Source organism: Salmo trutta, unplaced genomic scaffold (assembly GCF_901001165.1).
Source record: "Salmo trutta unplaced genomic scaffold, fSalTru1.1, whole genome shotgun sequence".
Taxonomy (NCBI): Eukaryota; Metazoa; Chordata; class Actinopteri; order Salmoniformes; family Salmonidae; genus Salmo; species Salmo trutta.
Window position 1 is genome coordinate 2675460 of NW_021823216.1, and position 26086 is coordinate 2701545.

The 26086-nt window shown below is 49.9% G+C and overlaps 1 protein-coding gene across 1 annotated transcript in view; it reads right to left on the bottom strand.

The window, feature by feature from the left end:
- The window catches only part of LOC115189701 (thyrotropin-releasing hormone-degrading ectoenzyme-like), a 111716-nt gene that overhangs the window by 14458 nt on the left and 71172 nt on the right, over positions 1-26086 (bottom strand). Inside the window, exons 6-9 of the mRNA XM_029748241.1 lie at positions 25425-25572; positions 17321-17418; positions 15829-15936; positions 5643-5810 (exon numbers count right to left, since the gene is read on the bottom strand). Coding sequence (XP_029604101.1) covers positions 5643-5810; positions 15829-15936; positions 17321-17418; positions 25425-25572 — 522 coding nt within the window. The remainder of the gene's footprint in view (positions 1-5642; positions 5811-15828; positions 15937-17320; positions 17419-25424; positions 25573-26086) is intronic.

Genomic DNA, 26086 nt, shown 5'->3' on the forward strand with positions numbered 1-26086 from the left:
GAGGGGTGTGGGGTGAGGGTTGAGCCTAACTGAGGGTTGAGCCCCTCAGCCTAACTCCCCTCAGCCTAACTCCCCTCAGCCTAACCCCCCTCAGCCTAACTCCCCTCAGCCTAACTCCCCTCAGCCTAACTCCCCTCAGCCTAACACCCCTCAGCCTAACCCCCCTCAGCCTAACTCCCCTCAGCCTAACTCCCCTCAGCCTAACCCCCTTCAGCCTAACCCCCCTCAGCCTAACCCCCCTCAGCCTAACTCCCCTCAGCCTAACTCCCCTCAGCCTAACTCCCCTCAGCCTAACCCCCCTCAGCCTAACTCCCCTCAGCCTAACCCCCCTCAGCCTAACCCCCCTCAGCCTAACTCCCCTCAGCCTAACTCCCCTCAGCCTAACCCCCCTCAGCCTAACTCCCCTCAGCCTAACCCCCCTCAGCCTAACTCCCCTCAGCCTAACCCCCCTCAGCCTAACTCCCCTCAGCCTAACTCCCCTCAGCCTAACTCCCCTCAGCCTATCTCCCCTCAGCCTAACTCCCCTCAGCCTAACCCCCCTCAGCCTAACTCCCCTCAGCCTAACTTCCCTCAGCCTAACTCCCCTCAGCCGTGCCAATACCCTTCCGCAGGATAGCGGCTCATACTAATTAGCTGTAGAGCTTGTTGGTATGTCTCCTGCCTTCTGTCTCCCTGGCCTGTCTGGCACCATGTGTCCACATTCTCTACTCTCTGTTCCACAGCCTGCGAACTAATGCCCCTTGTTCTCCTCTCCGAAACACACAGTTATGGTAATAAGGATTCTGGGTATTATCACTGTTGTATTGCTGTTTTCTCTCCAGGCATCTTCATTAGCCCCAGATGACACAAGTTGCCAGGAGAAGATACTGAGAGAGACACATTTAGAAAATGTGTTTTTAAACCCCGGATAATAGCTGTTATTTGACAGCCAGATAATTCCTATGATCAGATTAAGGATTGTTGTCAAGTGGCAGGCGATCTTCTAGGTTTATTTCTGATAGATTAGTGATTGATCACTGAGACCTGCAGGGATCATAAACCATGAATTATACTCTCATCGCCCTGACAACCACTTTACATACTAACTACCCTGCTTCCTGAAAAACCATTTGTCACTCTTACTGCAATCCCCTCTCTGGTGTCTATACAGCTGGACCCTGTCATGCTTACTGCAATCCCCTCTCTGGTGTCTATACAGCTGGACCCTGTCATGCTTACTGCAATCCCCTCTCTGGTGTCTATACAGCTGGACCCTGTCATGCTTACTGCAATCCCCTCTCTGGTGTCTATACAGCTTGACCCTGTCACGCTTACTGCAATCCTCTCTCTGGTGTCTATACAGCTGGACCCTGTCATGCTTACTGCAATCCCCTCTCTGGTGTCTATACAGCTGGACCCTGTCACGCTTACTGCAATCCTCTCTCTGGTGTCTATACAGCTGGACCCTGTCATGCTTACTGCAATCCCCTCTCTGGTGTCCATACAGCTGGACCCTGTCATGCTTACTGCAATCCCCTCTCTGGTGTCTATACAGCTGGACCCTGTCATGCTTACTGCAATCCCCTCTCTGGTGTCTATACAGCTGGACCCTGTCATGCTTACTGCAATCCCCTCTCTGGTGTCTATACAGCTGGACCCTGTCATGCTTACTGCAATCCCCTCTCTGGTGTCTATACAGCTGGACCCTGTCACGCTTACTGCAATCCCCTCTCTGGTGTCTATACAGCTGGACCCTGTCATGCTTACTGCAATCCTCTCTCTGGTGTCTATACAGCTGGACCCTGTCATGCTTACTGCAATCCCCTCTCTGGTGTCTATACAGCTGGACCCTGTCATGCTTACTGCAATCTCCTATCTGGTGTCTATACAGCTGGACCCTGTCATGCTTACTGCAATCCCCTCTCTGGTGTCTATACAGCTGGACCCTGTCATGCTTACTGCAATCTCCTATCTGGTGTCTATACAGCTGGACCCTGTCATGCTTACTGCAATCCCCTCTCTGGTGTCTATACAGCTGGACCCTGTCATGCTTACTGCAATCTCCTATCTGGTGTCTATACAGCTGGACCCTGTCATGCTTACTGCAATCCCGTGTCTATACAGCTGGCCCCCGGCCCCTATAGGGGACACTAGAGGTTTGTACTGTGTGTGAGAGGGCCTTGTTCAGTGTGCTCCGACAAACCTGGGTACCAATATGATGTGTCCATACTAGCATACCCCTTTGAATGCCCAATACATTGATTCTGAAGTTCTATGCTAGTGTAGACAGAGGACTAGATAAACAAAGCAAGGGTTATGTATGTTTCAGATTGACTCGCTTCAAATCAGAAATGGCCTGTCCTTCCGCATCTCATACCTGTAACTAGCTTGGTGAGTCTTCCTGGTGAGGTCTTCAATCTGGATACATTGTCAATGTCTACATTACAGTATTCTAGTTCCCAGTATTAACCTGTATTAAAGGTCATATCCTACAGTACAGTATTCTAGTTCCTAGTATTAACCTGTATTACAGGTCATATCCTACAGTACAGTATTCTAGTTCCTAGTATTAACCTGTATTACAGGTCATATCCTACAGTACAGTATTCTAGTTCCTAGTATTAACCTGTATTACAGGTAATTTCCTACAGTACAGTATTCTAGTTCCTAGTATTAACCTGTATTAAAGGTAATTTCCTACAGTACAGTATTCTAGTTCCTAGTATTAATAACCTGTATTACAGGTAATTTCCTACAGTACAGTATTCTAGTTCCTAGTATTAACCTGTATTAAAGGTAATTTCCTACAGTACAGTATTCTAGTTCCTAGTATTAACCTGTATTAAAGGTCATATCCTACAGTACAGTATTCTAGTTCCCAGTATTAACCTGTATTAAAGGTAATTTCCTACAGTACAGTATTCTAGTTCCTAGTATTAACTTGTATTAAAGGTCAAAGCCTACAGTACAGTATTCTAGTTCCTAGTATTAACCTGTATTAAAGGTCATATCCTACAGTACAGTATTCTAGTTCCCAGTATTAACCTGTATTAAAGGTAATTTCCTACAGTACAGTATTCTAGTTCCTAGTATTAACTTGTATTAAAGGTCAAAGCCTACGGTACATAGTACTATAGACGTGTTCTCTACATCAGCTCCCTGATTCTACCTGCAGGGTTACTGGGAATCCTCACTCTCTACTAAGGACTGGAGCCCGTCGTAATGTATCACCATCCAGCTATTGAACCTTCAAGGATTTCAGGGAGAAAGGAGGGAGGCCAAGGCCACTGGGGTATAGTCAGTAAACACACAGCCCTACACAGACACACTCTTCCATCCACTGCAGTGTTTCAAGGCTACTGTGTGGGCGAAGGACAGGGCCATTTGAAATGAGAGATAATTCATATCTATAGAAAAGAGAAGGTCTAGATGAGCGTCTAACGTTTCCAAGGTACCAAGTGACTCAACCAATGTGGTCATATACTTGTATAGCAACTGTATGAACATACAGCGTCTTCAGAAAGGATTCACACGTGACTTTTTTTCCACATTTGGTTTCAGTTACAGCCTGAATTTAAAATGGATTACGTATAGATTTTGTGTCACTTGGCTACAAACAATACCCCATAATGTCAAAGTGGAATTATGTTTACAAAATATATATATATATAAAACCTGAAATGTCTTGAGTCAATAAGTATTCCACCCCTTTGTTATGGCAAGACTAAATAAGTTCAGGAGTCCAAATGTGCTTAACAAGTCACATAATAAGTTGCATGGACTCACTCTGTGTGCAATGATGTTGTTTAAACTTCTTAAGGCTAGGGGGCAGTATTTTGTCATCTGGATGAAGAGCATGCCCAAAGTAAACTGCCTGTTACTCAGGCCCAGAAGCTAGGTTTGGATAGAAAACACTCGAAAGTTTCTAAAACTGTTAAAATAATGTCTGTGAGTATAACAGAACTGATTTGGCAGGCGAAACCCCGAGCACAAACAATCCAGGGAGAATTTTTTTTTTGAGGTCATAGGATTTTCCAATAGGTTTCTATGGGATACCCTAATTATTAGGAACCTGGTTGTAGTTCCTATGGCTTCCACTAGATGTCAACAGTCTTTAGAAATTGGTCGATGTTTTTTAAATGAAGAAGTAGTGCTGTTCTTTGTACGTGTCACTCTGAAGGTCCCCCATCTTTTGTTGCGCATGAACAGGAGTACGCTCCATGTTATTTTTCTTCGGTATTGAAAACAGATTATCCCGTCTTAACGCAATGTTTTAATGACTACCCCATCTCTGTGCTCCACACATACAATTATCTGTAAGGTTCTTCAGTCGAGCAGTGAATTTCAAACACAGATTCAACCACAAAGACTAGGGAGAATTTTCCAATGCCTTGCAAAGAAGGGCGCCTATTGGTAGATGGGTAAAAATAAAACATTGAATATCCCTTTGAGCATGATGCAGTTATTAATGTCACGACTTCCCCCAAAGTCGGTCCCTCTCCTTGTTCGGGCGGTGTTCGGCGGTCGACGTCACCGGCTTTCTAGCCATCACTGATCCATTTTTCATTTTCCATTGGTTTTGTCTTGTCTTCCTTCACACCTGGTTCCAATCCCATCAATTACATGTTGTGTATTTAGCCCTCTGTTTCCCCTCATGTCCTTGTCGGAGATTGTTTATTGTAAGTGTTTGTGTACGTCTGTACTGGTGTGGGTCGGGTTATGTTACCCATTGATTTTTATTATTATGTTTTCCGGTGTTTTTTTGTAATAAACTGCAGAAAAACAGTTATTTCTCTCCTGCGTCTGACTTCTCTGCTGCCAGTTTAACACCCTTACAATTAATCACACTTTGGATGGTGTATCAATACACCCAGTCACTACAAAGATACAGGCATCCTTTCTAACTCAGTCACCAGAGAGGAAGGAAACCGCTCAGAGATTTCACCATGAGGCCAAAGGGGACTTTAAAACAGTTACAGAGTCTAATGGCTGTAATAGGAGAAAACTGAGGATGGATCAACAACATTGTAGTTACTCCACAATACCGACCTAAATGACAGAGTGAAAAGAAGGAATCCTGTATAGAATGAAAATATTTCAAAACATGCATCCTGTTTGCAAGAAGGCACTAACGTAATACTGCAAAATATTTGGCAGAGAAATGTACTTTATGTCCTGAATACAAATGGTGGTGGCTGCATCATATTATGGGTATGCTTGTCATCGGCAAGGATTAGGGACTTTTTAGGATAAAAATAAATGGATCAGGACCTAACATAAGGACAACAAGAGTATGCTATTCTGTTCTTCTGAAGTAGACTACATTTTCTTCTTATCATGCTCCTTTAGACCTGTTTAAAATAAATAATGGATTTATTGTGGTGGTGTAGGCTATATTACATGGATTTATTAGACTTTTTGAATTGTAGATGTTCCAAAGGTCTGCATCAGTGGCTTGTAGGCGATGCGTGGAAGCCAGGAGATGCTAAATGTGGTTGACTCACCAGATGAGCACAAAGCTGTTGTGAAATTTCATGTGATGGATCAATAAAGTTATTTAATATTGACTCACCGGTTGAGCAGAAAGCTCTTTCCTTGTGAAGGAACAATAAAGTTATGTTTCCCTGTGAGAGAACAATAAAGTTCTGTTACAAATGACTCACCGGTTGAGAAGGAAGCCATTGTCGCTGCAGGTGAGAGCCTCCAGGAGAACCTTCTTCTCTGAGATGGCTGTTGTGGAGTGGAACTTCATCCAGATAAACTCCCACACGTCCTCATCCATCAGAGACACGCCTGTACAGTACACTATGTCACGCACGTTGGGAGGGATCCTGCAGGGAAGAATACACACACCACACACACACACACACACACACACACACACACACACACACACACACACACACACACACACACACACACACACACACACACACACATACACACACACACACATACACCACACACATACACCACACACACACACACACACACACACACACACACACACACACCAATTACATGACCAATTTCACTCTCATTTAAACTACTACAATAATATTAGTATTCAGTATTTCCTGCTGTTTGTGTCAGTTGGCTTCTTTTCAGGTCTTCCTCACGTAATAATTTTTAACCTCAAAGGATTTTACCCTGATTAAACAAAGGTTAACAAATCAATACCAAGCGGACCAGAATCCTCAGAGATGATAAAGAGATTGGCTATCTAGCAGTGCTGTGTAAACAGACGAAACAGAGCGTATATTTGCTTGGAACAGAGCCCTTGTTTGTGGAGTTGTTTTGCTTCCATTTTGACACATCAGCTGTTTCTCCCATTCACATCTCAGTGAGGCACAATAATGTTCTAGACCACACTAGAGACATGGCCTGCTTTTTAACAATGGGATAACATGCCCCATCTCCATATAGTGTGTCTATAGTTTACTCACATTGTAAAAAAAACTAAATGAAAGCATTTAGAAATTCACTGTGTTGCGTCAATGACGATGTTCATGTTAAAATGTCCTGGGGGGTGTTGTGAGTTGAGCCAGGCACAATTACCTTTGTTTTCAACCGATAAATCGTTTTAGATGCTCCATTTCTGAAAACGGCATCGGCGTGTCAGACCAATGCGTTTGTCTCAGCTCAAAGTACCCAGAAATAATATGACTGTATTTGTGTGACGTTGTAAGATCACCCGCACGCTTTAACCAATCAGGTCGTCTGAATCCTGAACCTGATTGTTAAGGACTGTCTCCATCTATAACATGTTAAACATCATGGACGACTGCATGTTTTGTCAATATGTTAAAAGGTTGTTTGTTGAAACGTTACATTCACAGATCCGCTCCCTATGATGTTGTACAGCGATAGTGTAAACCCAAAGTCATACAGAGCAGACATGTCATGCACCACCGTTAACTTAACGGTCCTTAAGTATCTTGTCCATCCTGAATTCCAAGCCTAACATGTGGTTCCTATTATAATGGCTGGACTGGGGATTGAGCGGGAAACTTCTAGCTGTTGCTCAGGCTGTAGTAAAAAACAGAAAATCCATAATGATGTGTCATGGGATGAGGTTGGGCTTTTCATGCACTATATTTCTACAATAGATTGAGAGCATGACATTTTGGGCTCTCGAGAGGAATCAAGGCTTTGGAGAAAGTTTACTATAGCAAGACCTTACTGAGCAAAACACTTCTGCTGACTGGGTCCATGGCACACAGGGGGTTTGGGAGAGCCTCGGGAGTCTAAACTCTAGCATAGTTTCCCCAACGCAATCTTGTGGAAAAATGCAGCTTGTGGAAAAAGACCCCAAAAATCCTGAATATACCTAGTGTGTGGTCAAAGTGTGATAGAGACAGAGACATAATGACTGAAGACACAAAATACTGCTCTCTCTGCACAGTCTCTCACAACGATGACGGAAATGATGAGCTTTCCTGGCCACGATGTTTCCTAATATTAACATTCAGTCTTTCATTCAGACTCTACAAATAAAGGATGATGTAGTGATGGTTTAACAGAGACAGAGAGAGCAGACCACCAGATCAAGAGCTCTACTGGCGGCTCTCCCTGGCACAATTGCTACTGTAGGTTAAATCACTGTAGGTTAAATCACTGCAGGTTAAATCACCGTAGGTTAAATCACTGCAGGTTAAATCACTGTAGGTTAAATCACTCAGGTTAAATCACTGCAGGTTAAATTACTGTAGGTTAAATCACTGCAGGTTAAATCACTCAGGTTAAATCACTGCAGGTTAAATCACTGCAGGTTAAATCACTGTAGGTTAAATCACTGCATGTTAAATCACTGTAGGTTAAATCACTGTAGGTTAAATCACTGCAGGTTAAATCACTCAGGTTAAACCACTGCAGGTTAAATCACTGCAGGTTAAATCACTGTAGGTTAAATCACTGCAGGTAATCACTGCAGGTTAAATCACTGTAGGTTAAATCACTGCAGGTTAAATCACTGCAGGTTAAATCACTGTAGGTTAAATCACTGTAGGTTAAATCACTGCAGGTTAAATCACTGCAGGTTAAATCACTGTAGGTTAAATCACTGCAGGTTAAATCACTGCAGGTTAAATCACTGCAGGTTAAATCACTGCAGGTTAAATCACTGTAGGTTAAATCATTGCAGGTTAAATCACTCAGGTTAAATCACTGCAGGTTAAATCACTGCAGGTTAAATCACTGTAGGTTAAATCTGTCACGCCCTGACCAGGTGAACTCTTCTATTTTGGTCAGGGTGTGGCATTTCTATAGTTTATTTTCTATGTTTTGGTATAGCCTTGCTTTGGGGCGTATTTCTATGTTGGGTTCTGTCGATTCCCAATCAGAGACAGCTGTCGCTAGTTGCCTCTGATTGGGGAATCATATTTAAGTTCCTTTTCCCCCCACGATGTTTGTGGGTTGTTGTCTCTTTGTTTTGAGCACGTAACGTATCGACAGTTTTCTTGATTTTGTGTACATGTTTAATTCCAGTGTGTTCAATAAACATGTGTTCGCTCCCAGCTGCGTTTTGGTCCGCTTCCTCGTCACCAGGCGACGATCGTTACAGAACAACCCACCAAACCAGGACCAAGCAGCGGGAGGAAAAGGAGCGCGAGAGATGGGCTCGCGAGGGAAAGGAGTTCTGGACCTGGGAGGAGATCATGTCGGGGAAAGGACCCTGGCGGACGGATTCCCAGGTCGAGGAGGTGATGCCAGCCGGTAGACGGAGTCGCAGGCGGCGGTCGAGGAGGCCCGGAAAACAGCCCCAAGAAAACTTTTGGGGGGGGCTAATGGGGTGGTCCGGAAGGGCAGAGGAAGAGCCCAGACCACTGCTCTCGTGGGGGATGATGGCGGAGGAAGAGAAGGAGATGAGGCGTTTGATTGAGGAAATGCAGAGGGAAGATCTGGAGGAGGAGCCATGGTATGCGGAGTTGCGCGCTGTGTCGCCAGTGCGCCCGCACAGCCCGGTGCGTCCGGTGGACATGCCCAGCACATGCCGTGCTAGGATGGGCATCCAGCCAGGACGAGTGGCTAAACCGGCTCCACGCTTCAGGTCACCAGTGCGTGTTCACAGTCCTGTCTGGCCCGTTCCTGTTCCCCGCACCAAGCCCACGGTGCGTGTCCCCAGTCCTGTCAGGCCCGTCCCTGCTCCCCGCACCAAGCCATGGGAAGCGGAGTTGCGCGCTGTGTCGCCAGTGCGCCCGCACAGCCCGGTGCGTCCGGTGGACATGCCCAGCACATGCCGTGCTAGGATGGGCATCCAGCCAGGACGAGTGGCTAAACCAGCTCCACGCTTCAGGTCACCAGTACGTGTTCACAGTCCTGTCTGGCCCGTCCCTGCTCCCCGCACCAGGTTAGTGGTGCGTGTCCCCAGTCCTGTCCGGCCCGTCCCTGCTCCCCGCACCAGGTTAGTGGTGCGTGTCCCCAGTCCTGTCCGGCCCGTCCTTGCTCCCCGCACCAGGTTAGTGGTGCGTGTCCCCAGTCCGGCCCGGCCAGTCCCTGCTCCCCGCACCAGGTTAGTGGTGCGTGTCCCCAGTCCTGTCCGGCCCGTCCCTGCTCCCCGCACCAGGTTAGTGGTGCGTGTCCCCAGTCCGGCCCGGCCCGTCCCTGCTCCCCGCACCAGGTTAGTGGTGCGTGTCCCCAGTCCAGTCCGGCCCGTCCCTGCTCCCCGCACCAGGCCAGTGGTGCGTGTCCCCAGTCCAGTCCGGCCCGTCCCTGCTCCCCGCACCAGGCCAGTGGTGCGTGTCCCCAGTCCAGTCCGGCCCGTCCCGGCTCCCCGCACCAGGTTAGTGGTGCGTGTCCCCAGTCCTGTCCGGCCCATTCCTGCTCCCCGCACCAAGCCAGTGGTGCGTGTCCCCAGTCCAGTCCGGCCCGTCCCTGCTCCCCGCACCAAGCCAGTGGTGCGTGTCCCCAGTCCAGTCCGGCCCGTCCCTGCTCCCCGCACCAGGTTAGTGGTGCGTGTCCCCAGTCCTGTCCGGCCCATTCCTGCTCCCCGCACCAGGTTAGTGGTGCGTGTCCCCAGTCCAGTCCGGCCCGTCCCTGCTCCCCGCACCAAGCCAGTGGTGCGTGTCCCCAGTCCAGTCCGGCCCGTCCCTGCTCCCCGCACCAGGTTGGTTGTGCGTGTCCCCAGGCCAGTCCGGCCCGTCCCTGCTCCCCGCACCAGGTTGGTGGTGCGTGTCCCCGGTCCTGTCCGGCCCGTCCCTGTTCCCCGCACCAGGCCCACGGCGCGTGTCCACAGTCCGGCACGGCCTGTGTCCGGTCCACCGGTGACCAGTCCTGTTCCGGTCGGCGGCTCCGCTCCGGAGCCTGAGCATGCCGCTCCACCGTGGTCCAGTCCGGGCCAGAGGGGTAGGGCTAGGGTGGAGGCAGGGGGAGAAACACGCCCGGGGCCAGAGCCTCCACCGAGGGTGAGGCGCCCACCCGGGTCCCCCCCCTAATAGACTTTAGGTTGGTGCGCCGGGAGTACGCACCGTTGGAGGGGGGGTACTGTCACGCCCTGACCAGGTGAACTCTTCTATTTTGGTCAGGGTGTGGCATTTCTATAGTTTATTTTCTATGTTTTGGTATAGCCTTGCTTTGGGGCGTATTTCTATGTTGGGTTCTGTCGATTCCCAATCAGAGACAGCTGTCGCTAGTTGCCTCTGATTGGGGAATCATATTTAAGTTCCTTTTCCCCCCACGATGTTTGTGGGTTGTTGTCTCTTTTTGTTTTGAGCACGTAACGTATCGACAGTTTTCTTGATTTTGTGTACATGTTTAATTCCAGTGTGTTCAATAAACATGTGTTCGCTCCCAGCTGCGTTTTGGTCCGCTTACTCGTCACCAGGCGACGATCGTTACAAAATCACTGCAGGTTAAATCACTGCAGGTTAAATCACTGTAGGTTAATAAATCACTGCAGGTTAAATCACTGCAGGTTAAATCACTGTAGGTTAAATCACTGCAGGTTAAATCACTGTAGGTTAAATCACTGCAGGTTAAATCACTCAGGTTAAATCACTGCAGGTTAAATCACTCAGGTTAAATCACTGCAGGTTAAATCACTGTAGGTTAAATCACTGTCTGTCTGTCTGTCTGTCTGTCTGTCTGTCTGTCTGTCTGTCTGTCTGTCTGTCTGTCTGTCTGTCTGTCTGTCTGTCTGTCTGTCTGTCTGTCTGTCTGTCTGTCTGTCTGTCTGTCTGTCTGTCTGTCTGTCTGTCTGTCTGTCTGTCTGTCTGTCTGTCTGTCTGTCTGTCTCTTTATAGATGGAGATAGTGTAAGGATGGTACAGGAAGATGTGGGCCACAGCAGGTATGAGGGTTCCACATTAACGCTGCTGAGCTCAGCCGTCACACATTACTACCTTGATCATAAAGCCATGTGACGAGGGCAGTGGGGTTTTATGAAGTGCTTATGCTTTAAGATGGGGAGTTTTGACTTGGCCTGCATACCAAATGGCACCCTATTCCCCTATGAGCCCTGGTCAAAAGTAGTGCACTATAAAGGGAATAGGGTGCCCTTTGGGAGCATGGGGTTTTTTATGTACAGTCTCAGAGGCTACGGGGCCTATAGATAGATAAAGCCAGTCTGGTTCCAACCTTTCACCACCGTGTTTTGGGGCTCCCGAGGGGCGCAGCAGTCTAAGGCACTGCATCTCAGTGCTAGAGGCGTCATTACAGACCCTGGTTCGATTCCAGGCTGTATCACAACCGGCCGTGATTGGGTTAGGGTTTGACCGGGGTAGGCCGTCATTGTAAAATAAGAATTTGTTCTTAACTGACTTGCCTAGTTAAATAAAGGTTAAATAAAATAAATAAAAAATGTTAGAAGTCAACACAGGCCAATTCTCACATCGGCAGATGTTCAACCTAGTCAGCTCAGGGATTCAAACCAGCGACATTTCAGTTACTGGCCCAACGCTCTTAAGCACTAGATACTGTATCTTCATTATGTCCTATCTTAGTTTATTCTGTATTATTCTGAAGGAATACACAGAGAACCAATCAGATCCTGGATCATCAGACAGTGTTCCTGAAGGAAGACGCAGAGAACCAATCAGACCCTGGATCATTAGACAGTGTTCCTGAAGGAATACACAGAGAACCAATCAGACCCTGGATCATTAGACAGTGTTCCTGAAGGAATACACAGAGAACCAATCAGACCCTGGATCATTAGACAGTGTTCCTGAAGGAATACACAGAGAACCAATCAGACCCTGGATCATTAGACAGTGTTCCTGAAGGAATACACAGAGAACCAATCAGACCCTGGATCATTAGACAGTGTTCCTGAAGGAAGACGCAGAGAACCAATCAGACCCTGGATCATTAGACAGTGTTCCTGAAGGAAGACGCAGAGAACCAATCAGACCCTGGATCATTAGACAGTGTTCCTGAAGGAATACACAGAGAACCAATCAGACCCTGGATCATTAGACAGTGTTCCTGAAGGAATACACAGAGAACCAATCAGACCCTGGATCATTAGACAGTGTTCCTGAAGGAATACACAGAGAACCAATCAGACCCTGGATCATCAGACAGTGTTCCTGAAGGAAGACACAGAGAACCAATCAGACCCTGGATCATCAGACAGTGTTCCTGAAGGAATACACAGAGAACCAATCAGACCCTGGATCATCAGACAGTGTTCCTGAAGGAATACACAGAGAACCAATCAGACCCTGGATCATTAGACAGTGTTCCTGAAGGAATACACAGAGAACCAATCAGACCCTGGATCATCAGACAGTGTTCCTGAAGGAATACACAGAGAACCAATCAGACCCTGGATCATTAGACAGTGTTCCTGAAGGAATACACAGAGAACCAATCAGACCCTGGATCATTAGACAGTGTTCCTGAAGGAAGACACAGAGAACCAATCAGACCCTGGATCATTAGACAGTGTTCCTGAAGGAATACACAGAGAACCAATCAGACCCTGGATCATTAGACAGTGTTCCTGAAGGAAGACGCAGAGAACCAATCAGACCCTGGATCATCAGACAGTGTTCCTGAAGGAATACGCAGAGAACCAATCAGACCCTGGATCATTAGACAGTGTTCCTGAAGGAAGACACAGAGAACCAATCAGACCCTGGATCATTAGACAGTGTTCCTGAAGGAATACGCAGAGAACCAATCAGACCCTGGATCATTAGACAGTGTTCCTGAAGGAATACACAGAGAACCAATCAGACCCTGGATCATTAGACAGTGTTCCTGAAGGAAGACGGAGAGAACCAATCAGACCCTGGATCATTAGACAGTGTTCCTGAAGGAATACACAGAGAACCAATCAGACCCTGGATCATTAGACAGTGTTCCTGAAGGAAGACACAGAGAACCAATCAGACCCTGGATCATTAGACAGTGTTCCTGAAGGAATACACAGAGAACCAATCAGACCCTGGATCATTAGACAGTGTTCCTGAAGGAAGACACAGAGAACCAATCAGACCCTGGATCATTAGACAGTGTTCTTGAAGGAAGACGCAGAGAACCAATCAGACCCTGGATCATTAGACAGTGTTCCTGAAGGAATACACAGAGAACCAATCAGACCCTGGATCATTAGACAGTGTTCCTGAAGGAATACACAGAGAACCAATCAGACCCTGGAGTCTTGCTGAAAGGAGAGTGGGCTTGCAGGGCAGAATGAGGGATCGTCGTATCATAGCAGAGATGAAGAGAGTGTTGTTATCAACACGTCTGTGTAGAGGTGGGGGGCCATTGTTGTGGATTTTGTTGTTTGTGTTGCCGAGAGCAACAGGTGGAGGGTTTAGACAAGGGATAGATTCTGTTTCTATGGACACTTGGCGTTTGAAACATCGATATTGGCAAGGTTGTCCAACGTGCCGTATTGATCAGAACTCAAATCTATGTTAGGCCCACTGGGATTCAACAATGGGACATTCTGCTCTGTAAAAAGGAGCTATAAAACGGAGTGTGACTTTTAGCTTCTTCAGATGAAGAGAGGAGAGCTGCTTGGTGATATATAAAGAGGAGAGAGGAGAGCTGCTTGGTGATATATAAAGAGGAGAGCTGCTTGGTGATATATAAAGAGGAGAGCTGCTTGGTGATATATAAAGAGGAGAGAGGAGAGCTGCTTGGTGATATATAAAGAGGAGAGAGGAGAGCTGCTTGGTGATATATAAAGAGGAGAGAGGAGAGCTGCTTGGTGATATATAAAGAGGAGAGAGGAGAGCTGCTTGGTGATATATAAAGAGGAGAGAGGAGAGCTGCTTGGTGATATATAAAGAGGAGAGGGGAGAGCTGCTTGGTGATATATAAAGAGGAGAGAGGAGAGCTGCTTGGTGATATATAAAGAGGAGAGAGGAGAGCTGCTTGGTATTATATAAAGAGGAGAGGGGAGAGCTGCTTGGTGATATATAAAGAGGAGAGCTGCTTGGTGATATATAAAGAGGAGAGAGGAGAGCTGCTTGGTGATATATAAAGAGGAGAGAGGAGAGCTGCTTGGTGATATATAAAGAGGAGAGCTGCTTGGTGATATATAAAGAGGAGAGAGGAGAGCTGCTTGGTGATATATAAAGAGGAGAGAGGAGAGCTGCTTGGTGATATATAAAGAGGAGAGAGGAGAGCTGCTTGGTGATATATAAAGAGGAGAGAGGAGAGCTGCTTGGTGATATATAAAGAGGAGAGGGGAGAGCTGCTTGGTGATATATAAAGAGGAGAGAGGAGAGCTGCTTGGTGATATATAAAGAGGAGAGAGGAGAGCTGCTTGGTGATATATAAAGAGGAGAGAGGAGAGCTGCTTGGTGATATATAAAGAGGAGAGAGGCGAGCTGCTTGGTGATATATAAAGAGGAGAGAGGAGAGCTGCTTGGTGATATATAAAGAGGAGAGCTGCTTGGTGATATATAAAGAGGAGAGGTGTCTTGTTGGAAATAAGGCAGGATGATACATGTAAGCTTCCACTATCTCATCCAGTGACGTTTAGTGGCTTTGTCTCTCACCCTTTTTAACGAAAATTACCTTTAAACTAGACTAAACATTCTGTGCCCTTGTGGTCCACACAGTGGGTGGAAATCTCTCTAAATGATAAGGAGCTTTCAGACCAGTGTCTTCCAAGTGAATCTGTCCTCCTACTATGTACAGTATATGTTAATTCAACATGTGGTCCACTGTGGGCCCAGCACGACACCCGCTCTCTGTCTCTATGGACCAATCTGAAAGAGGACCCTACTCCCTATATAGTAGTGCACTGATTTAATAAGGATCTCACCTTTTTGTTTTCAATTTTTGCCTAAAATGACATACCCAAATCTAACTGCCTGTAGCTCAGGACCTGAAACAAGGATATGAATATTCTTGATACCATTTGAAAGGAAACACTTTGAAGTTTGTGGAAATGTGGAATTCATGTAGGAGAATATAGCACATTAGATCTGGTAAAAGATTTTAAAAAACAAATTGTACCTTAATCTTTGAAATGTAAGAGAAAGGCCATAATGTAGTTTAGATTATGTATGTGCAAAGTTTTAGACTGATCCAATGAACCATTGCATGTCTGTTCAAAATGTTGTATTAAGACTGCCCAAATGTGCCTAATTGGTTAATTAATACATTTTCAAGTTCATAATTGTGCACTCTCCTCAAACAATAGCATGGTATTCTTTCACTGTAATAGCTACTGTAAATTGGACAGTGCAGTTAGATTAACAAGAATTTAAGCTTTCTGCCCATATCAGATATGTCTATGTCCTGGGATCTTTTTTTTGTTACATACAATCTCATGCTAATCACATTAGCCTACGTTAGCTCAACCGTCCCATGGGGGGCGGGGGGGGGGGGGGGGGGGGGATAAGCCAGAACCACTGGGTGCCATTTAGGATGCTGTCTACTGTACCTGTTCTTGTTGCTGGAGATCCAATCAGAGATGAGTGACACGGCTTGGCGGTGACAGTGCTTGTTCCCAAAACTACAAGCCAGCATGATCACCTCTCTCTGCAGCTCTCTGTCCATGAGACAGAGGGAGGGAGGGAGGGAGGGAGAAGAGAGGAGAGAGAGGAGAGTGAGAGGAGATAGAGGGGGAGAGAGAAGAGAGGGAGAGAGGTGGAAGAGGGTCAGGTGGTGAGAGGTACAGAAACAAAAGAGGGGGAGGGAGGGAGGGAATGAGAGAGGGAGAGAGGGAGGGGGAGAGAGAGAGGGAGTGGAAAAGAAGAGGGAAGGAGAGACAGAAGCAGATAGAGAGAGAGAAGGGAAGGAGGGAGAGAAGGAGGGAGAGAAGGAGGGAGAGAGAGAGAGAAGGGAAGGAGGGAGAGAAGGAGGGAGAGAGAGAGAGAAGGGAAGGAGGGATAGGAAGGAGGGAGAGAGAGAGAGAAGGGAAGGGGGGACAGGAAGGAGGGAGAGAGAGAGAGAAGGGAAGGGGGGACAGGAAGGAGGGAGAGAGAGAGAGAAGGGAAGGGGGGACAGGAAGGAGGGAGAGAGAGAGAGAAGGGAAGGGGGGACAGGAAGGAGGGAGAGAGAGAGAGAAGGGAAGGAGGGAGAGAAGGAGGGAGAGAGAGAGAGAAGGGAAGGAGGGAGAGAAGGAGGGAGAGAGAGAGAGAAGGGAAGGAGGGATAGGAAGGAGGGAGAGAGAGAGAGAAGGGAAGGGGGGACAGGAAGGAGGGAGAGAGAGAGAGAAGGGAAGGGGGGACAGGAAGGAGGGAGGGAGAGAGAGAGAGAAGGGAAGGGGGGGACAGGAAGGAGGGAGAGAGAGAGAGAAGGGAAGGGGGGGACAGGAAGGAGGGAGAGAGAGAGAGAAGGGAAGGGGGGGACAGAAGGAGGGAGAGAGAGAGAGAAGGGAAGGAGGGAGAGAAGGAGGGAGAGAGAGAGAGAGAAGGGAAGGAGGGAGAGAAGGAGGGAGAGAGAGAGAGAAGGGAAGGAGGGAGAGAAGGAGGGAGAGAGAGAGAGAAGGGAAGGAGGGAGAGAAGGAGGGAGAGAGAGAGAGAGAAGGGAAGGAGGGACAGGAAGGAGGGAGAGAGAGAGAGAAGGGAAGGGGGGACAGGAGGAGGGAGAGAGAGAGAGAAGGGAAGGAGGGAGAGAAGGAGGGAGAGAGAGAGAGAAGGGAAGGAGGGAGAGAAGGAGGGAGAGAGAGAGAGAAGGGAAGGAGGGAGGAGAAGGAGGGAGAGAGAGAGAGAGAAGGGAAGGAGGGAGAGAAGGAGGGAGAGAGAGAGAAGGGAAGGAGGGAGAGAAGGAGGGAGAGAGAGAGAAGGGAAGGAGGGAGAGAAGGAGGGAGAGAGAGAGAAGGGAAGGAGGGAGAGAAGGAGAGACTACAGTTAAATGATCTGCTTGTGGGTCAAGACAACATCCCAACCCAGCCACTTGCTGTGTGACAGGTGACTGTATGCATCACATACTCAGTCTGGTAGGAGGCCTGTATGATGGAGCCTTCTGTGAGAGCCAAGGGCCAGCCTATCTTGTGGTACTTTGAGGCCACTTGCTTCAGCACGTAGTCCTGTTGGGGAGGAAGTAGAAAGCAGCAAGCCAACAGTAGATAGATGTTGTTAGTCAGACCTGAAAATAAACATGTCAGTAGTTGGCAAATGACACACAAATATTTAGAACTATTTTAAGCGGAGGAGGAATTGAAAATCCCAGAAAATAACCAGCAAGAGGGGTCCGATCCTGGTGGCCAAAGCAGTGAAATTCTCAAGAGGTTTTGATATTTCAACATAAAAAAGCTGACTCTTGTTATCAAGGACAACTGCCTCGAGGTAAGGATTGACTCCAGACTGACTGTACCTTAGAATGTAACAGGAAGAGGGTAGAACGACCGTCAGATGGCTCGGATAGGATTATGGATGTATCCCAGATGGCTAGGAGCTGTGTAGGGTTATGAATGTGTCCCAGATTACACCCCATTCCCTAGAAAGTGCACTACTTTCCACCAGAGCCTTTTGGACCCTGACCAACAGAAGTGCACTATAAAGGGAATAGGGATGCCATTTTGGGACACATAATATGATTGTGTTGGCTCTCCAAACCACACAGCAGGTGATGCCAAGGCTAATTTAACGTAGCGCCTCTCCTTCACGGTCCCTCACTGAAACCATATCATGATTAACATTAGAGCCCAGCCTAGACACCACACACACACACACACACATACACATACACATACACACACACACACACAACACACACACACACACACACACACACACACACACACACACACACACACACACACACACACACACACACACACACACACACACACACACACAGCTGTCCTACTAATTGAAGAGGACTATCCTCCTTCCTAATCCTAGTGGGAGGTGACAGCCTTCATGTTCCTGTTGTTCTCCATGTAAATCACCTCTCTGGGGCTGTGCCCTTTATAGTGCACTACCACCCACTAGGACTCTGGTCTAAAGTAGTGCACTATATAGGGAGTAGGGTGCAATTTGGGACGTAGGGTGGATCTCTGTATAGAACCATTCACTGCCAACACTGAGGGTTAACGCCACTCAGCTGAGTGGTGAACACTGAACACTCCTCCTCAGACTTGTGTGTGGGCTCTCTCTCTCTCTGCACCCAGCAGAGGTCTTGGTGATCTGCCAAGAGGAGGCCACAGGACATAAATAATCTCCTGCAGCTGTTTCTGTCCTCCATTATTCTCTTCAACATCTGCTTGGACAGACACTGGAAACAAATTAACACCAGTCCCAGAGGAGTGCGTGACCAACAGCTCTGACACTCTCCCTTCCTGACACTCTCCCTCCCTGACACTCTCCCTCCCTGACACTCTCCCTCCCTTCCTGACACTCTCCCTCCCTCCCTTCCTGACACTCTCCCTTCCTGATACTCTCCCTCCCTGACACTCTCCCTCCCTGACACTCTCCCTCCCTGACACTCTCCCTCCCTTCCTGACACTCTCCCTTCCTGACACTCTCCCTCCCTGAGACTCTCCCTTCCTGATACTCTCCCTCCCTGACACTCTCCCTCCCTTCCTGACACTCTCCCTTCCTGACACTCTCCCTTCCTGATACTCTCCCTCCCTGACACTCTCCCTTCCTGACACTCTCCCTCCCTGACACTCTCCCTCCCTGACACTCTCCCTCCCTTCCTGACACTCTCCCTCCCTGACACTCTCCCTCCTTCCTGACACTCTCCCTTCCTGACACTCTCCCTCCCTGACACTCTCCCTCCCTTCCTGACACTCTCCCTCCCTGACACTCTCCCTCCCTTCCTGACACTCTCCCTTCCTGACACTCTCCCTCCCTGACACTCTCCCTCCCTTCCTGACACTCTCCCTCCCTGACACTCTCCCTCCCTGACACTCTCCCTTCCTGACACTCTCCCTTCCTGACACTCTCCCTTCCTGACACTCTCCCTCCCTGACACTCTCCCTCCCTGACACTCTCCCTTCCCTGACACTCTCCCTTCCTGACACTCTCCTTCCTGACACTCTCCCTCCCTGACACTCTCCCTTCCTGACACTCTCCCTCCCAGACACTCTCCCTCCCTGACACTCTCCCTCCCTCCCTGACACTCTCCCTTCCTGACACTCTCCCTTCCTGACACTCTCCCTCCCTGACACTCTCCCTCCCTGACACTCTCCCTCCCTGACACTCTCCCTCCCTGACACTCTCCCTCCCTGAGACTCTCCCTCCCTGACACTCTCCCCTCCCTGGCACTCTCCCTCCCTCCCTGACACTCTCCCTCCCTGAGACTCTCCCTCCCTGACACTCTCCCTCCCTGACACTCTCCCTCCCTGACACTCTCCCTCCCTGACACTCTCCCTCCCTGACACTCTCCCTTCCTGACACTCTCCCTTCCTGACACTCTCCCTCCCTGACACTCTCCCTCCCTGACACTCTCTCTCCTGACACTCTCCCTCCCTTCCTGACACTCTCCCTCCCTGACACTCTCCCTCCCTTCCTGACACTCTCCCTCCCTTCCTGACACTCTCCCTTCCTGACACTCTCCCTCCCTGACACTCTCCCTCCCTGACACTCTCTCTCCCTGACACTCTCCATCCCTTCCTGACACTCTCCCTCTCTGACACTCTCCCTTCCTGACACTCTCCCTTCCTGACACTCTCCCTCCCTGACACTCTCCCTTCCTGACACTCTCCCTTCCTGACACTCTCCCTCCCTGACACTCTCCCTCCCTTCCTGACACTCTCCCTTCCTTACACTCTCCCTCCTGACACTCTCCCTCCCTCCCTTCCTGACACTCTCCCTTCCTGATACTCTCCCTCCCTGACACTCTCCCTCCCTGACACTCTCCCTCCCTGACACTCTCCCTCCCTTCCTGACACTCTCCCTTCCTGACACTCTCCCTCCCTGAGACTCTCCCTTCCTGATACTCTCCCTCCCTGACACTCTCCCTCCCTGACACTCTCCCTCCCTTCCTGACACTCTCCCTTCCTGACACTCTCCCTTCCTGATACTCTCCCTCCCTGACACTCTCCCTTCCCTGACACTCTCCCTCCCTGACACTCTCCCTCCCCTGACACTCTCCCTCCCTTCCTGACACTCTCCCTCCCTGACACTCTCCCCCCTTCCTGACACTCTCCCTTCCTGACACTCTCCCTCCCTGACACTCTCCCTCCCTTCCTGACACTCTCCCTCCCTGACACTCTCCCTCCCTTCCTGACACTCTCCCTTCCTGACACTCTCCCTCCCTGACACTCTCCCTCCCTTCCTGACACTCTCCCTTCCTGACACTCTCCCTCCCTTCCTGACACTCTCCTTCCTGACACTCTCCCTTCCTGACACTCTCCCTTCCTGACACTCTCCCTCCCTGACACTCTCCCTCCCTGACACTCTCCTCCCTGACACTCTCCCTTCCTGACACTCTCCCTTCCTCACACTCTCCCTCCCTGACACTCTCCCTTCCTGACACTCTCCCTCCCTGACACTCTCCCTCCCTGACACTCTCCCTCCCTGAAACTCTCCCTCCCTCCCTGACACTCTCCCTTCCTGACACTCTCCTTTCCTCCCTGACACTCTCCCTTCCTGACACTCTCCCTTCCTGAGACTCTCCCTCCCTGACACTCTCCCTCCCAGACACTCTCCCTCCCTGACACTCTCCCTCCCTGAGACTCTCCCTCCCTGACACTCTCCCTCCCTGACACTCTCTTTCCCTGACACTCTCCCTCCCTGACACTCTCCCTCCCTGACACTCTCCCTTCCTGACACTCTCCCTTCCTGACACTCTCCCTCCCTGACACTCTCCCTCCCTGACACTCTCTCTCCCTGACACACTCCCTCCCTTCCTGACACTCTCCCTCCCTGACACTCTCCCTCCCTTCCTGACACTCTCCCTCCCTGACACTCTCCCTCCCTTCCTGACACTCTCCCTTCCTGACACTCTCCCTCCCTGACACTCTCCCTCCCTGACACTCTCACTCCCTGACACTCTCCCTCCCTTCCTGACACTCTCCCTCTCTGACACTCTCCCTTCCTGACACTCTCCCTTCCTGACACTCTCCCTCCCTGACACTCTCCCTCCCTGACACTCTCCCTTCCTGACACTCTCCCTCCCTGACACTCTCCCTCCCTTCCTGACACTCTCCCTTCCTTACACTCTCCCTCCCTGACACTCTCCCTCCCTTCCTTACACTCTCCCTCCCTGACACTCTCCCTCCCTTCCTGACACTCTCCCTCCCTGACACTCTCCCTCCCTTCCTGACACTCTCCCTTCCTGACACTCTCCCTCCCTGAGACTCTCCCTCCCTGACACTCTCCCTCCCTTCCTGACACTCTCCCTCCCTGACACTCTCCCTCCCTTCCTGACACTCTCCCTCCCTGACACTCTCCCTCCCTTCCTGACACTCTCCCTCCCTGACACTCTCCCTCCCTGACACTCTCCCTCCCTCCCTGACACTCTCCCTTCCTGACACTCTCCCTTCCTGACACTCTCCCTCCCTGACACTCTCCCTTCCTGACACTCTCCCTCCCTGACACTCTCCCTCCCTTCCTGACACTCTCCCTTCCTGACACTCTCCCTCCCTTCCTGACACTCTCCCTTCCTGACACTCTCCCTTCCTGACACTCTCCCTCCCTTCCTGACACTCTCCCTTCCTGACATTCTCCCTTCCTGACACTCTCCCTCCCTGACACTCTCCCTCCCTGACACTCTCCCTCCCTGACACTCTCCCTCCCTGACACTCTCCCTCCCTGACACTCTCCCTCCCTGACAATCTCCCTCCCTTCCTAACACTCTCCCTTCCTGACACTCTCCCTCCCTGACACTCTCCCTCCCTCCCTGACACTCTCCCTTCCTGACACTCCCCCTTCCTGACACTCTCCCTCCCTTCCTGACACTCTCCCTCCCTGACACTCTCCCTCCCTGACACTCTCCCTCCCTGACACTCTCTCTTCCTGACACTCTCCCTCCCTGACACTCTCCCTTCCATACACTCTCTCTTCCTGACACTCTCCCTCCCTGAGACTCTCCCTTCCTGACACTCTCCCTTCCTGACACTCTCCCTCCCTGACACTCTCCCTCCCTGACACTCTCCCTCCCTGACACTCTCCATTCCTGACACTCTCCCTTCCTGACACTCTCCCTCCCTTCCTGACACTCTCCCTCCCTTCCTAACACTCTCCCTCCCTTCCTGACACTCTCCCTTCCTGACACTCTCCCTCCCTGACACTCTCCCTCCCTGACACTCTCCCTCCCTTCCTGACACTCTCCCTTCCTGACACTCTCCCTCCCTGAGACTCTCCCTCCCTGACACTCTCCCTTCCTGACACTCTCCCTCCCTGACACTCTCCCTTCCTGACACTCTCCCTCCCTGACACTCTCCCTCCCTGACACTCTCCCTCCCTGACACTCTCCCTCCCTTCCTGACACTCTCCCTCCCTGACACTCTCCCTTCCTGAGACTCTCCCTTCCTGACACTCTCCCTTCCTGACACTCTCCCTCCCTGACACTCTCCCTCCCTGACACTCTCCCTCCCTGACACTCTCCCTCCCTCCCTCCCTGACACTCTCCCTCCCTCCCTCCCTGACACTCTCCCTCCCTGACACTCTCCCTCCCTACCTCCCTCCCACTCTCCCTCCCTGACACTCTCCCTCCCTACCTCCCTCCCTCCCACCCTCCCTCCCTCCCTCCCTCCCTCCCTGACACTCTCCCTCCCTCCCTGACACCCTCCCTCCCTCCCTGACACTCTCTCTCCCTCCCTGACACTCTCCCTCCCTCCCTCCCTGACACTCTCCCTCCCTCCCTGACACTCTCCCTCCTTCCCTGACACCCTGGAAAGTGGTACAGAGGACCCACTGGTGGGACAGAGGACCCAGTGATGGGACAGAGGACCCACTGGTGGTACAGAGGACCCAGTGAATGGACAGAGGACCCAGTGATAGGACAGAGGACCCACTGATGGTACAGAGGACCCACTGGTGGTACAGAGGACCCACTGATGGGACAGAGGACCCACTGATGGTACAGAGGACCCACTGGTGGTACAGAGGACCCACTGATGGTACAGAGGACCCACTGATGGTACAGAGGACCCACTGGTGGGACAGAGGACCCACTGATGGGACAGAGGACCCACTGATGGTACAGAGGACCCACTGGTGGTACAGAGGACCCACTGGTGGAACAGAGGATCCACTGATGATAAAGCCTAGTAGAACTGTGTGAGTTGTCAGACTGACAAATGGACTGGACTTCACATTCTTTGATAGATAAGACACCTCATTATGGTTTCACTTCAACAGGAGCAACAAACCATTGAAAAGTCATTTAAAACCCATACATCAAGACCTCCAGACCTGTGCTGGGGCTCCGTGGGTGATCTAGTACATAGGGTTTATAGTGCTGGAGCTCAGTGGGTACATTAGTACATAGGGTTTATAGTGCTGGGGCTCAGTGGGTACATTAGTACATAGGGTTTATAGTGCTGGAGCTCAGTGGGTACATTAGTACATAGGGTTTATAGTGCTGGGGCTCAGTGGGTACATTAGTACATAGGGTTTATAGTGCTGGGGCTCAGTGGGTACATTAGTACATAGGGTTTATAGTGCTGGGGCTCAGTGGGTACATTAGTACATAGGGTTTATAGTGCTGGGGCTCAGTGGGTACATTAGTACATAGGGTTTATAGTGCTGGAGCTCAGTGGGTACATTAGTACATAGGGTTTATAGTGCTGGGGCTCAGTGGGTACATTAGTACATAGGGTTTATAGTGCTGGGGCTCAGTGGGTACATTAGTACATAGGGTTTATAGTGCTGGGGCTCAGTGGGTACATTAGTACATAGGGTTTATAGTGCTGGGGCTCAGTGGGTACATTAGTACATAGGGTTTATAGTGCTGGGGCTCAGTGGGTACATTAGTACATAGGGTTTATAGTGCTGGGGCTCAGTGGGTACATTAGTACATAGGGTTTATAGTGCTGGAGCTCAGTGGGTACATTAGTACATAGGGTTTATAGTGCTGGGGCTCAGTGGGTACATTAGTACATAGGGTTTATAGTGCTGGAGCTCAGTGGGTACATTAGTACATAGGGTTTATAGTGCTGGGGCTCAGTGGGTACATTAGTACATAGGGTTTATAGTGCTGGAGCTCAGTGGGTACATTAGTACATAGGGTTTATAGTGCTGAGGCTCAGTGGGTACATTAGTACATAGGGTTTATAGTGCTGGGGCTCAGTGGGTACATTAGTACATAGGGTTTATAGTGCTGGGGATCAGTGGGTACATTAGTACATAGGGTTTATAGTGCTGGAGCTCAGTGGGTACATTAGTACATAGGGTTTATAGTGCTGGGCAGAAGCTCCTCAATACCCTGAACCCTGAACCCTGATCCACAGAAAGGTGCTGGGGGTCTTTAGAGAAGGTCTGAGATGGCACCAGCTGTACCAAACAGGCTGTAGTTGAAGGGTTATAGTCAGGGTTAGGATTAGGGTCAGAGGTTATAAACTACACTGAAGAGGCTGTAGTTGGAGGGTTATGGTCAGGGTTTGTATTAGGGTCAGAGGTTATAAACTACACGGAAGAGGCTGTAGTCCTATGTGCAGTCTAGCAGCTTGGTTAGGGTCAAGGTTAGGGTTAGAGGTCAGAGGTTATAACCTACACTAAAGAGGCTGTGGTCCTCTGTGCGGTCCAGCAGCTTGATTAGGGTCAAGGTCAGGGTTAGAGGTCAGAGGTGCGGTCCGGCAGCTTGGTTAGAGTCAGGGTTAGAGGTTATAACCTACACTGAAGAGGCTGTAGTCCTCTGTGCGGTCCAGCAGCTTGGTTAGAGTCAGGGTTAGAGGTTATAACCTACACTGAAGAGGCTGCAGTCCTCTGTGCGGTCCAGCAGCTTGATTAGAGTCAGGGTTAGAGGTCAGAGGTTATAACCTACACTGAAGAGGCTGTAGTCCTCTGTGCGGTTCAGCAGCTTGGTTAGAGTCAGGGTTAGAGGTCATAGGTTATAACCTACACTGAAGAGGCTGTAGTCCTCTGTGCGGTCCAGCAGCTTGATTAGAGTCAGGGTCAGAGGTCAGAGGTTATAACCTACACTGAAGAGGCTGTAGTCCTCTGTGCGGTCCAGCAGCTTGTCCAGCTGGTAGAGGGAGCGGCTGGCAGCGTGCCAGGGCAGGAACTCTCTCTCCTGGGGTAGGTAGCAGATGATCTGGAGGGGCACGTTCTGGGGTAGGTAGCCAGCCCTGGGCAGGAGAGGGGAGAGAGTATGTTAACTAAGCAATAAGGCCCGAGGGGGTGTGGTATATGGACAATATACCACGGCTAAGGGCTGTTCTTATGCACAACACAACATCAGGGAAGAGAAGAGATGTCTAGGGCAGGTAGCCCACCCTGCGGATAGATAAATGGAAGAGGAGCATATACCATATAAAATATGTACGACTAGAGAGTTCTGGGGCAGGTATCTCGACCTGCGGAGAAAGAGATAGGTAACATCCTCTAACACCGTAGGGAAGGTTCTGTGGAGGGGAGGAGAGAGAGAGGGAAGGTTTTGTGGAGGGGAGGAGAGGGGGGAGAGAGAGGGAAGGTTATGTGGAGGGGAGGAGAGGGGAGAGAGAGAGAAGGAAGGTTCTGTGGAGGGGAGGAGAGGGGAGAGAGAGAGGGAAGGTTATGTGGAGGGGAGGAGAGGGGGGAGAGAGAGGGAAGGTTATGTGGAGGGGAGGAGAGGGGGGAGAGAGAGGGAAGGTTATGTGGAGG